Here is a 12,688-nt window from a genome sequence, read left to right as displayed (position 1 = left end):
TGCATCATCACAAATACTAGCTACTGTACACAACCACTATTCCACCCTATTTAATCATTATTTGCATTCCTTTTCATTTATTTATCCGTTGCTATTACACATAATACTTAATTTATTCATTCTAGAGCATGCCAGCGGACTTTACAAATCTTTATCAAGCACTTGCCCTCAAGCTTAAAATCACTACTTTATTAGATCAAGAGATTGTTGGCTTTATTTATACATTTTCATCCTCGAATGAAGTACTAGTGTTGATAACTAGTATAAATCAAACCAACGACAATCACAACTCATCACCATCATCGTCATCATCAGCATCGCTGCCCCCGCCAATACCACCACTTGACCAAACAAACACTTATCGCATCATCAACACTTCATTTATTAAAAGCATTCAAGTTTTGAATCCACCTACTTCTAGAGCGACAAGATCTAACAAGATGGATATACCTTTAATCGCACCCATAAATGTAGAAGATTTGGATCAATTTCTACAAGAACAAATTGAAAAGTACAAGCCTTCTCCAGTGGAGGTTATTCCAAAGTCAACCAATGACTTAGCATTGCAGCATAGTAAGGATACCACCAGCACTACACAATCATCTCAACAATCTTCTCCAACTCAATCGCATCATCACCATCACCACCACAATCACCATCAGCAGCATCGCCATCAATCCAACCAAAAATCCATCTCTACTCAGCTACATGAAAAGTTACTGACGTGGTTTGGTAGTGAAAATGTTACCTACGGGAACCAAAAGCATACCGAGATCATCATCCACAACGATATCAAATTGATCAAACCCTTCACAAACACACAAAAGAATATTCAAGTGTTGAACAAACAAACAAAACATTTGCCAGCCTTGACTCGAGCTTTGAAACAATTTTGGGATGGCATAGATAGTGAAAAGAAAGGAGGTTAATCTAATTAGCTTTCTATTTATTAGGTTAGTTTTTTATCTATACAAAAATGAATTTCTACTCTATCAAATAATTTAAACCCTTGTTGTTTAGTACCTTTGAATCCATCAATACCTTTCCATGGAAATGTACAAAAACGGGTTGCACTTGTATGCTCAAAAAAGATATTGAACCATAGGTAGTTGAAACTTCCAATACCAAGCATAACATCCTCACCCACCTTCACTGGAGTTTTAAAAGTGTAGACTAAATCATGTCCCTCTTTGGTGCAGTCAGCAAGGTTATTTGAAACCAATGGGAGGATAGTTTCGACAATGGTATTGATTTTGTTACCTTCTTGTATAGTTTTGTACAGATGTATACTAAACGGAAGTGATTCCTTTATGCAATTGCGAAATACAACTTTGTTAATCAAGGCTGGGTCATGATGTTTGCTCCACAGAGAATATTGTTGCTTCAACTCATCTGATGTCAAGTACTCCCTCCAGTACTGTAAATATCTCTTTTGACTCAATATACTCACACCATCTCCACCAAACTTTCTCATTCGTTTCTCAGTGTAAGTTCTAATAACACTTTCAACATCAATGCTAAGCCCTTGCCTTACTCCTGACAACATCAAGTAAGCACAACATATAGTGCCCAGCCTACCTTTACCAGCCTTACAATGCAATACCGCCACATTATCATCATTTGCACTCAAAAATTGATCAATCTCATTAGTGGCATCTATCATATACAGCAAAGGAGGTGGATAATGATCAGGAAAAGGATAATAACTCGCCTTGAACCCCACATCTTCATCAGTATACCCAGGATCTTCACCACGAAAATTAAACAAATGCCAATTATGACCATGATTTGCTTCTAAATAGATAATCAAATCAGTCAAGGGATACCGATACCATGACTCAAGGTAAGTTGTTGTTGGTGCTGATGAAACAATCAATTGAGGTGTTATGTATGCCAAATCCAAATACAAGTTTAAGTTTGAATCATAATGAAGTTGTTTTGGTGATGCAATAATCGATCTGATTAATGATTTGACAAACTTCATGTACTTGATCAAGGAGCTTGATCAACTCAATGACCTTCTGTTTTGCTTGGTGTGGGATGGTTGTCTTGGATCAAAGTTTTTCGAAACGTGATTTGCGCATCAAAGAATTACAAAGTCTCAGTATGTATAGCTAGTAAGGCAAGTAGCATTATTCTGCGCAAATATTTCAAGAAGAAACACCGAAGAGATTTTGCCGTGTAGAAGCTCTTCAAGCACGGACACGTACTATAAATTCAATGGAACGTTACTCTAAAAACTGGTGCCTTCTTCGATATAAGTTTACGTGATAAAGTTGTATTTGTGCATGCACGATTAGAGTTAATTCTTCATACCTACGTATCCCTTTCACTTGTCACTCTTTGAAGATTAATATTTACAAAATAGATAAAAATCTACATACACAAACACCCTAGTAGACACGGAGGAGAACTCTCACCTTTTAATTTCCTTCTCTTACATAACACCACCTTGTCTCATCAACTCAGCAATCTTTGCCGTCAAAATCGGATCATTCTTAATTCTCTTTTGCATCTTGGTTGCTTCAGCAAATGAAATAGCTTGAATCTTCTCTTCAATAGATCTAGCCAAATCACAACTTTCTTCAAAAAGAACAATAGCATCATCAACTTCATCCTTTTGTAATTTAATTTGTGCCAAGGAAATTCTAGCCAATTCAGATTTAGAATCCAATTGACAAGCCTTGGTTAACAATTCCTCAGCTTCATCAATCTTTTCCAAACTTTCTCTTGAAATGACAGTGGCTTTATTGATTAATGGTAATGCACCAACACTAAATCTGTTTAATCTTTCTTGTAATCTAGCAGAAACATCAAATTGTCTCAAAGCAGTTGGGATATCACCTTTATCAGCCAAGATCTCACCATAGTAATTAGGAATTTCGGGACTAGTTGGGAATTTCAACTTAGCTTCAGTAAACTTCTCATCAGCTTCAGCTTGATGTCCATTCTTGTATGTAATACAAGCCAATTGGATATATGCATACACATTCTCAGGATTCAAAGCTTTGGCCTTTTTGAAATTGACTTCAGCATTAGCTAAATCACCAGTAAGGTAATGTAATTGACCCAAATGGTAGAAAATGTCTGGTGAGTTTGGTTCCAATTTTTCAGCCAAGGCAAAATCCTTCAATGCTTCATCATATGAGGATTTGTCAGCATTGATTAATGCTCTGTATACATAAGCTCTTGGTCTTGGATGGATTGAAATTGACTTGTTGATCAAATCAGCAGCAGTAGCTGGATCATTCTTTAAAAATCGGAAAGCTGAAGCATATTCCAAAGCAATGGCATAAGTTTCCTTCCTTGAACTATCTTTTTCCAAAGCGGCAACAGCTTGGTTAACCAAAGAATCAGCTTCATCATATCCATCACTAGTATTTTCTTTAATTTTAGCTAAAGCATCATACAAGAATTTACCGCCACCTTCAGCATTTTCATCAACACCAACTAAGTTAGTTTCATCTGCAAACGCACCAAAGAAGGATCCAATAGTAGCAGCCGAAGGTAATGCCAAAATTTTCTCCTTTTGATCAACAATCTTGATTGAATGTTTTCTCAATACACGTTCCAAAATCTGTTCAACTGACTTGTTTGAAAATCCACCATAAATGGTCAATGCAGTCAAATCAAACATGGCATCTTCATACCTTTCCAAAATTTCATAAGAAGTGGCTCTTCTCAAGATACATTTAGTATAATCTGGTTTCAAGTTGATTGCAGCAGTAGTATCCTTGATTACATTCTCATGGTCCTCTAGAGCCGCATAACATGCAGATCTATTAGAGTAGTAAATTGGATCTTCTTTTAATTGCAAAGCAGCACTATAATAAGCAATAGCAGATTCATACAGTTTATTCTTGAATTCAGTGTTTCCATCCTCTTTCAATTGCACAGCCCATGCTTCTTTATCCAGTTCTGATAATGTTTTGATGATATCTTGTGTGATTGCAGGTAATCCCTTGGAATTTACTGGGTATTTTGGTGCCTTTTTGTGATTGGATGGAGATTCAGGATCTGGTGAAGATGATGAACCTTTGCTCTTCTTCTTTTTCTTATTCTTCTTAGATGAGCTAGTTGATCCGTCGCCACTAAGATCTTTTGATGTGGACGAACTGTAAACCAAATAAGCACCAACAGCTGAACTTACAGCCAAGGCAGTGACTATAATTGCGGTTTTATTTTTGATGAAGAAACTTTCAGACATTTTAGGATATCTGTACTAACAAGGGATGATTCTTCCAGTTGTGTTTGTTCTTTAATTGAATCTAAATGTGGCAACAACCTCCCTGTTTTGAATCACTTGATTTTTTAGCTGAGTGCGAGAGAGTGTTAATAAATTTTTCAAATGTGAAAAAGAGGAAAAAAAAGTTTTTACTGGTGGAGGAGTAGTGTACTTTGATACTAATTTTGAAATGAATTTATACACGACCTTTTTGGAACCCTAGTAGATATAAGTTAGATCTTACATTTCAATCAACTGATTTACTTGCTCTAACTGTACTATACTATACTGCAATATGCTAAATCTAAAACAATAGGAAAACATGTCAAAAAGTCAATGCACTATATACGCGTTTCTATATAAAGTCAATGAGGTGTTCCACTGTTTACTCCGGATTCGAGTAATATTGTTCATGTTGATGATACCGTCTTCTTGCACGTTGATGTTCACTATCATCCTGATACGAACTTTCTAAAACCACGTCTTCATATGTAGGAAGCATGGCGGCATTGGCTGCTGCTAATGCTCCACTATCACCCATACCACCATTTTGAGGAGGCATACTACTGCTACTACTACCACCAGCAACAGGTGCTCCAGAGTCATATCCCGAGTGACCATTGCTCGAAGGAGTCACTGACGAATGAGAATACAGTCTTTCTGAATTCTTTGGTGGTAATGTCGGTGGAGTTGGGTTCGGTGTAGGTAGCTTCAGCGACGAATGACTATGTGTCAATCCATTATTATTCAAAGGAATGGATGATCTTGAAGCATTGGATTGTAAAGTACTAGTCATATTCAATCCACTAAGTACTTTAATATTATCACAACTTAAATCCACATACTTGATCTTTTTCCCACATTCTTGCTTATCTCTAAAATCATGAATTTGCTCACATGAAAATCCACCAATTACACTAAGATTATACTTCCTCGTGATATTACAAGTTTTGAAACTAGGTGACAAATGATCAGGTAATATGCAATTGTCAAAGTATTTCCTTGGTATCTCAATTTCATAAACTGATCCACCTGGTGAATGTAAATTGGTTGAGGATTGAGGAGATGTAGATGAATTGGATGCATTGGGATTAACTCTACCATGCATTAAATCAAACTTCAAGTTTTGATAAGTGTTGTTACAAACAGTCATTACTTCTTCATGTTGACCTAAATGGTACTCATTGGAAGCACCATCATTTTCAACAACAGACACAAGGGTAATTGAAGTGAGTTTGACTGTAAGTTTTTGCAAGTAGATAATACCAAGCCCATTTGATTCATCTGCTCTTCCATATTCTGCTAATGTATATCTTGATGGGTTTAAATTTGAAATCAAGTATAGTTTGAAAGATGGTGGTTTTGTAGGTATAAGAAATGCAGGATATCTGAATCTAATCTCAAATGAAAATGGAACATCCTTGGACTTAATTTCTGGTACGTTGTTTCTCCATCTACTAGGTCGTTGTTGAACTCTCTTAGGATAGTTTGGTGTGACATTAGAGCTAGATGACGAAGGTGAATCAGGTCCACCAAACAATCTCAGCATAAACCCTTGTTTCTTTGGTGGTTGTTGCTGTTGGTGTTGCTGTTGTGTGTACTGTGCATGAGAAGGAGTTGCAGGTAAGGCCTTCTTTTCAGGACTAGGTGCCACTTTAACTGCCACTATTTCCGGTATCCTATTTCTAAAAGTCAACTCTTTTCTCGCAAAAGCTTCCTTATATTCAAGTTCAAACTGTTGATTTCCAAGTAATGGTCTATTCTGAACATCTAAATCCAAAGGTAGGAAAATAAATGGGTCATAAGTTCGTAGATTTGATTTAAGGAATGAAGATCTTTTGCAAGTGACTTTAACAAAGTACTTGACATTAGCAAATTCGCCAATTCCAGATAAAGAAGGTGGTAACTGAGATGTAATGTGATAACTTTGCTTCGTTGGAGGTGGTGTGAATGATCCTTTTCTCTTGCTGCCATTGCTACCTGCCCCTCCTGCGCCTCCATTGCCACCAAAACCATGTTCATTAGCCATCTGATGGGCTTTATTCTTTACAAAATTAGTATTAAAATTTCCATTGTTTATCATAACATCAAACGATTTCAAATTCAACGACACTTTATTAGTAAAACCCCCCATCTTGACACATGAATTATTCAAAGGAATCTTAAACTCAAAAGCATAGGAGTAGTTCCCAGGAGCTAGAGTGAAATCCTTAGCTTGTGATACTTGTCGTACATTATCAGGAGGAAAGACAATTTGAGTATCGTAAAGTACCTTGTGTTGATCTCGTATAATCTTATCTTTACGATCCTTATCTCGTTTCCCATTGTTTTGCACTCTAGGGATGTTTAACTGGGTGGATGAAATACCTTCTAGTTTTACTTGTATCCAGTTTAATGTGATTGCTTTGGTTACAACTAGGGTGACTTTACCTCTAATGATGTCATGGTTGGTGAATGTTCCATCAGTGGAGGAACGGTCGATCTCAACCTTTACATCAGACATTCTTGGAGTGTATAACAGAATGAATGTGGGTATGGGTCTTCTTGTGTTCTTGTATTCTTGTGTATGTATGTGTGTGTGTATGTGTGTGTGTGTGTATGTATGTGTGTGTGTGGCTGTGTCTATATAGTTTGTAACTTTAAATCTGTATCTCCCTAAGGGTTCTTCTTTCTTCTTGTTGCTTTTCCTCTCCTTCTGTGAGAAGAGAGAGATCTTGAGTCTGTTTGTCTTTGTCTTTTTAACGTTTTGTGGTGTGCGGTAAGTGGGTCCTTTTTTTACCTCCGTATACTTGTATCACCGAATGATATACAGTAAATATGTGTGGTTGGAAGATATGAATAAGAGAAAGGAGTATAAAGATGATGATAAGATCTTAACAAAATAGAAATGAATAAAAACTGTCTAATATGAATTGTGTGATTATATCTTAGTGTTATAATAATAATATGTAATCTACTGATGTATTATATAACAATATTAGGAGAAGGGTTTTCTTTTCCCATCCGCTGATAGCAACACAATTAAAAGCATTTTACTTTTCTCTACACTACGTATAGCTACATGCTTACTTAGTCTTAAAGTCTTCAAAAGTCTGTTGAAAGTAAATTGTGGCATACTGGTGTGTCTGTATTATCCGAAAGTACGGAGATTGGTAGCTCTCTCTTTCTGGAAAGAATATGGGTAGTGTACTTTTACTCAAAAAAATATATTTGAACACGTGAAGCAATACACACAGAGAAACACCGTAACGGCATAAACAAGAAAAAGAAAATATATATATAGTAAAACCCCCTCTCTCTAACAAATACCAAACTCAATTCATCCTTTTTTCTTTTCATTTCATACAAGGAATACAGTCAATTGATATAACTGCACCATCACCATGTCAGACCCATTGCCACAAGTAGAAATCTTACAAGAAGGAGACAACAAAACATTTGCTCAAAAAGGAGACCTCGTAACCATCCACTACGACGGCAAATTAACCAATGGTAAAGAATTTGACTCTTCGAGAAAAAGAGGCAAACCATTCACTTGCACCGTTGGTGTTGGTCAAGTTATCAAAGGTTGGGATATTGCTTTGACTAATAATTTCGGTCAAGGTGGTATTCCTAAAATTTCAAAAGGTACTAAAGCTTTGTTGACTATTCCTCCAGAGATTGGATATGGAAGTAGAGGGTTCCCTGGATTGATTCCTGCTAATTCCACTTTGGTTTTTGAAGTTGAATTGTTGAAGGTTAATGATAAGTAAAAGCTAACAGGTTTTAGAGGTTTTTTACAAGGCGGGGGGAGCAGAATGCAATAGCTATTTGAAACTTGATATATTCTATAGTAAAACGTACTTATATTAGATATAAATTACCATCTTTTAGCTTTACATTGGTTTGAGTAGGAACCACATACAAATACACCTTGTAATTTATATCAAACAATTTGAATGTAGGTAATTTAACAGCAGCAGATTCACCAACACTGTCCACTTTCAAAACTTTGCTATCCCTCCTCAATCGAAACTGAATAATCTTGCGAGAGCTGGGCACAACTGTAAATGGCTTTGAATTGAGATAAGTCTGCATCATATCATTAAGCTCAGTATCGTTGTCGGACATATCCAAGTGCCATAATTTATCCAAATTGGTTAGTTCTGAAACAAATGTTAATTCATGAATACTTGGGTTCTCAATCACATAATAAAATGTAAAATAATCAAATTCATCATCATCAATAGCTTCCTTCTTCCTCTGTTTGACGTAAAGCAATACACGTGGATCAACTAATGGGATCTGTACCTTCCACTCAGGAATACTAAACTCATTCACCACTTCAGAACTATTGTCTTTTCCACTTCCACCTTCTCTATTAGGTCTCTTCCACTTCACAACCATTGACGTAATAATTTGTGCATTGCGATACATTTTACCCAGTGGTGAAAGTTGTGTAGTAAACAACTGATCATACTCATCCAATTTTGAAACCAAGTTCAATTGTAAGTCAGAAAGCCCTGATATGATATCAAATTTAACATCAACAACTTGTAACGACTTAGTAGCAGTCGCACTCTCTTCCTTATTAGATCCAAATTCAAGAGCATATTGATCAACAAGTCTCAATTTACCCCTCCATTGTCTCAACAGCAAAGGAGCATCCTGACTCTGCTCCACTGAATCATCTTCTTTGTCAGTTGTTTTGTTGTACAATTCAAGACTTTTCTCATCCAAATGGGGACTAATTGAATAATGATACCTAAAAGGTTCTGCAATAACAGGCAACAGCAACTCAAACACTTTATACACAGTCGAAGAAGAGGATATATCATCCACTTCCTTGTCTTTCTCCCCCACTTCTTTATTTTCATCTTCACTTCCTTGATAAACCACAGCTAATGAAACTTCAATATTCATCACATGACCTGCCCAATTTCTTGCATACATATACAACACATGCTCCTCCTCCCCATCTTCACCTCCATCACTGGCATTCCCTTTCAATGAAAGTGGCTCTTCATCTTTTAACTTATCCCAGGTGACAACAACATCACCATGTTTGACATTCGCCATCAAATCAGCCTTGTTGAAAATATCCCTATTCTTGAAATTACATTGTAAAGGAATAGCTAACCGTTCACCAACGATATAACAATCAGTTTCATTACTTAGGCCAATTGAAAAATCCGGCTTTGGCGGAGTCACAATCAACTGATGTGCCGGTACTGCCACCGTTGAAGCTACTGCTCCCCCTGCTGCAGCAGTACTAGCATTTCCTACTCGTATTGGCTTTGTCGTGCCATTAGCCAACTTTATTCTCCGTTGTTGTAAAAGTGAATGAGCAAAAGATTGATACAACTCAATCTTATTCAATCGTATGACTTTCTCTTGATATTTCAACTCAATCGTGACTTGTAATTTAATCAATTCGATTTGGAAATGGCCAGCACTGGTCACTTTTTGTACTTGTTGTACAGTCAATGGTGCATTGGATGATTCAATGGATAAATTTGCTGAGTCAACAATTGTTGTACTTAACTCTTGTCCGCTGACAATGACAAAATTCGTACTCGTCTGTTTCTTTGAGGCATCATTAGTTATAGAGAGATTCTTCAATCCCGAAGTACTTGTGCTTGATTGATCAATTCTTGAAAATGAAACATCAATTTGATTAATTGAAATGTTGATTTCAGTCAGTTGAGGAAGTAGGAGCTTCAACATTGCGTAATTTAGCTTTGATTTTAAATCAATTTGAATCATGACCTCATCACCAACAGTAGTACCGTCACCAGCCAGCTTATGGTTTATCAATAATGCATCAACAAGAAACAACTCGTGTAATTTAGAATCCAAAATATCAAATTCCATCGTGTCAGTACCAGCATCAACACCGCTATCTTTAGCAAATTCAAACACATTGCTACTGGAATGAACCAACCTTTTTTCAAAACACCTCTCTGGTGGTATAGTACTCAACTTCAAAATTGTATTTAATTCCAGCTTTTTCACTCCCAATCTAATATAGCATTGCAACAACTTCTCCAATAAGAAATGACTAATATTTGACCATTTCGCCAGCCCAAATGAACTATATGACATTTCGTAATAATCAGATGCTTTCTTGTAATTGCCATTTGCAAAATACTCCTCACCAATAAGCCAAGTCAAGTACGACAATAACGAGTCAAGATTATCCTGCCCTGAAACTGACGATTTATGTAATGCATTCAGTTGATTAGTCTCCAAAGTATCAATAGCATTTTGTAACAATTCAATCTTCTTTTGCGTGCGACTACTCATTTCATATGCCTTGACAAGTACCAACCCAGGATTAGTAATCAAATCAAATTCAGGCGTATGAATCCCACCAAAATGGCTCATCATCGCCAACGTGTTTGCATTTCTCAGCTTTGCTTTCAATTGAGAAACTGCTGTTGAGTTCAAGTTAGTTATAATTGAGTATGGAATCAACTTCATCAATTGAGCCAACCATTCATATTGAACTGATATCCAATCATGATCACGCTTCAATACTTCAACAACATTGATTATATGCGTCTTGTGTTTACGTAACGATTTGATTGGCTCTTCAATTGTAAAGTAACCCCGGACAATATGAAAAGCAATAATGTCCAACAAGGTCATAAGTTGGCCAATGATTAAATTATCATGATCCAGTAGGTTGACCGCATATATTCCATCTAGCAAGGAGATTAGATCCTGATAGGCAATTTCCAATATCTTCACCCCAGGTTCCAAGTTTGTTGGATTCATAAACTGTAAAATCATCCCTTGTTTCACCATGTTTCGAATTTCAAGAAATTTAGGAGAAAGTTCAATTGAGGTGTCGATATGGTCAGTTGGTGGGATATCGTAAACTTTCTTGTACCTCTGTTTCAATTTGTATTCCAAAGTTGCATAATAATCATGAGACGTTTTAGTTAAACTTGAAAAAATCTTACTGACCAAAACTTCACAATCCAGTTGCATAGTAGACACATGCAGGGTCGACAAGTTGAACAAGAATTGTGGTTTAGGAAAATTCAACTCGGTTCTAAACATATTCATACGTTCTTCATTTATGGGACTTGGTGAAATCAAAAACAAGATCAATTTACAATCAATTTCCTCCAACTTCAACTTCAATTTCTTCATATTGATAACAAGTTCAACATCATCACCAGCACTATCCAACTCACATACATACATCAATCCAAATGGAAGTGACGTGATGTATTTCTCAAACCATTGATGTGTTAATATGCCATTGGGAAATATAGGCGAATCTTTATTAAAAGGAGATATTTTTGAATGTTGATTGGTTAATTTCTCCCTCTTTGGAATATCAACTGTTTCATCATGGTCGATATTGATAATGTATTTGGGGGTAGTTAATCGGTTCCGTATCGCACTGTTGTCCCAAACTTTGTTCTTGACGTTATATAATTCAAATTGAGCTAGTAGGGTTTTTACTTCATTGGTATTGATGATTTTTGGGTCAATATGTATTCGTAGTAATGGGTTAAGTTGCTGTAGTAGGAATCGATTGTAGTTCTCCATGGTTGATGAATTGTGTTGGTGTACTGTCTTGGTTGTTTTTGTTGTTATTGGTATAAAAATTGGTTTTAGATCTGTATGTCACGTTTGTTTCTTTCACGACATTGAAGTGAAACCTTTTACGACACTTGATTTTCCTCTGGTCATCAAATCAATCAAAACCTCATCACATCTACTTTATACCATATATATATATATCAACCACACAACAGCTATGAGTGATCCAATAAACGCAAACCCAACAATAATAGACGTAAACAACCTCCCCACGAGGTTAAACAATCTAGATGACGCATCAAATGAGTCCAAGAATGCAAAACTTATTTCGGAAATCACATCACTTTCATTATTATCAAACATAGACACCGATGATTTATCATCACTTGAAGAATCACTTTCATCATCATCACTAAGTCCCAGCGCATCAGATGAAGATATGGTTGACGCTGCTCACGCCATCGCCAATGTCGATGCCGATGAAGATGAGGAAGATCCCATAGATGAACAAGAAATATTTGACCTTATATCAACCATATCCGATCCAGAACATCCACTCACATTGGCGCAACTCGCCGTAGTCAACTTACAAGATATATCCATTTCACATGCTCCTCGCAATCAAATTTCGACAATTACAATCAAAATTACCCCCACAATCACCCACTGTTCACTAGCCACATTGATTGGATTGGGAATTCGTGTTCGATTGGAACGTAGTTTACCTGCGAGGTTCAGAATCAAGATTGTGATCAAGGAAGGAACTCATCAGCTGGAACTGCAAGTAAATAAACAGTTGAATGATAAGGAACGTGTTGCTGCTGCTTGTGAAAATGATCAGTTGTTGGGTGTTATTCTGCAAATGTTGAGTAGTTGTAAGTAGGGATCCGTCATAAACAGTGTTTCGCTTTTTCATAGAAGAAT

The 12,688-nt window shown here is 36.5% G+C and overlaps 7 protein-coding genes across 7 annotated transcripts; 3 read left to right on the top strand and 4 right to left on the bottom strand. All coding sequences in view use genetic code 12, as the record gives it.

Moving 5' to 3' along the window:
• Nucleotides 1-128: 128 nt before the first annotated feature.
• Nucleotides 129-929, top strand: I9W82_003260 (uncharacterized protein; the record flags this gene model as incomplete). Its single annotated transcript, XM_067692207.1, has 1 exon — nucleotides 129-929. The coding sequence occupies one exon, from the start codon at nucleotides 129-131 to the stop codon at nucleotides 927-929; it is 801 nt and encodes a 266-aa protein (XP_067548609.1).
• Nucleotides 930-949: 20 nt separating this feature from the next.
• On the bottom strand, nucleotides 950-1,984 carry TEP1 (putative phosphatidylinositol-3,4,5-trisphosphate 3-phosphatase; the record flags this gene model as incomplete). The annotated part of the gene is made up of 1 exon (XM_067692205.1): nucleotides 950-1,984. The coding sequence occupies one exon, from the start codon at nucleotides 1,982-1,984 to the stop codon at nucleotides 950-952; it is 1,035 nt and encodes a 344-aa protein (XP_067548608.1).
• Nucleotides 1,985-2,437: 453 nt separating this feature from the next.
• On the bottom strand, nucleotides 2,438-4,207 carry TOM70 (protein channel; the record flags this gene model as incomplete). Its single annotated transcript, XM_067692204.1, has 1 exon — nucleotides 2,438-4,207. One exon carries the CDS (start codon nucleotides 4,205-4,207, stop codon nucleotides 2,438-2,440), a length of 1,770 nt encoding a protein of 589 aa, XP_067548607.1.
• Nucleotides 4,208-4,610: 403 nt separating this feature from the next.
• Nucleotides 4,611-6,728, bottom strand: I9W82_003257 (uncharacterized protein; the record flags this gene model as incomplete). The annotated part of the gene is made up of 1 exon (XM_067692203.1): nucleotides 4,611-6,728. The coding sequence occupies one exon, from the start codon at nucleotides 6,726-6,728 to the stop codon at nucleotides 4,611-4,613; it is 2,118 nt and encodes a 705-aa protein (XP_067548606.1).
• Nucleotides 6,729-7,608: 880 nt separating this feature from the next.
• Nucleotides 7,609-7,977, top strand: RBP1 (peptidylprolyl isomerase; the record flags this gene model as incomplete). Its single annotated transcript, XM_067692202.1, has 1 exon — nucleotides 7,609-7,977. The coding sequence occupies one exon, from the start codon at nucleotides 7,609-7,611 to the stop codon at nucleotides 7,975-7,977; it is 369 nt and encodes a 122-aa protein (XP_067548605.1).
• A 91-nt stretch (nucleotides 7,978-8,068) lies between these two features.
• Nucleotides 8,069-11,770, bottom strand: I9W82_003255 (uncharacterized protein; the record flags this gene model as incomplete). Its single annotated transcript, XM_067692201.1, has 1 exon — nucleotides 8,069-11,770. The coding sequence occupies one exon, from the start codon at nucleotides 11,768-11,770 to the stop codon at nucleotides 8,069-8,071; it is 3,702 nt and encodes a 1,233-aa protein (XP_067548604.1).
• A 211-nt stretch (nucleotides 11,771-11,981) lies between these two features.
• I9W82_003254 (iron-sulfur cluster assembly protein) lies at nucleotides 11,982-12,647 on the top strand (the record flags this gene model as incomplete). Its single annotated transcript, XM_067692200.1, has 1 exon — nucleotides 11,982-12,647. The coding sequence occupies one exon, from the start codon at nucleotides 11,982-11,984 to the stop codon at nucleotides 12,645-12,647; it is 666 nt and encodes a 221-aa protein (XP_067548603.1).
• Nucleotides 12,648-12,688: the final 41 nt, after the last annotated feature.

Source organism: Candida metapsilosis, assembly GCF_017655625.1.
Source record: "Candida metapsilosis strain BP57 chromosome Unknown scaffold3, whole genome shotgun sequence".
Classification (NCBI taxonomy): domain Eukaryota; kingdom Fungi; phylum Ascomycota; class Pichiomycetes; order Serinales; family Debaryomycetaceae; genus Lodderomyces; species Lodderomyces metapsilosis.
The sequence above is the reverse complement of the archived record's forward strand: the minus strand, read 5'-3'. Positions and strand labels throughout refer to the sequence as shown.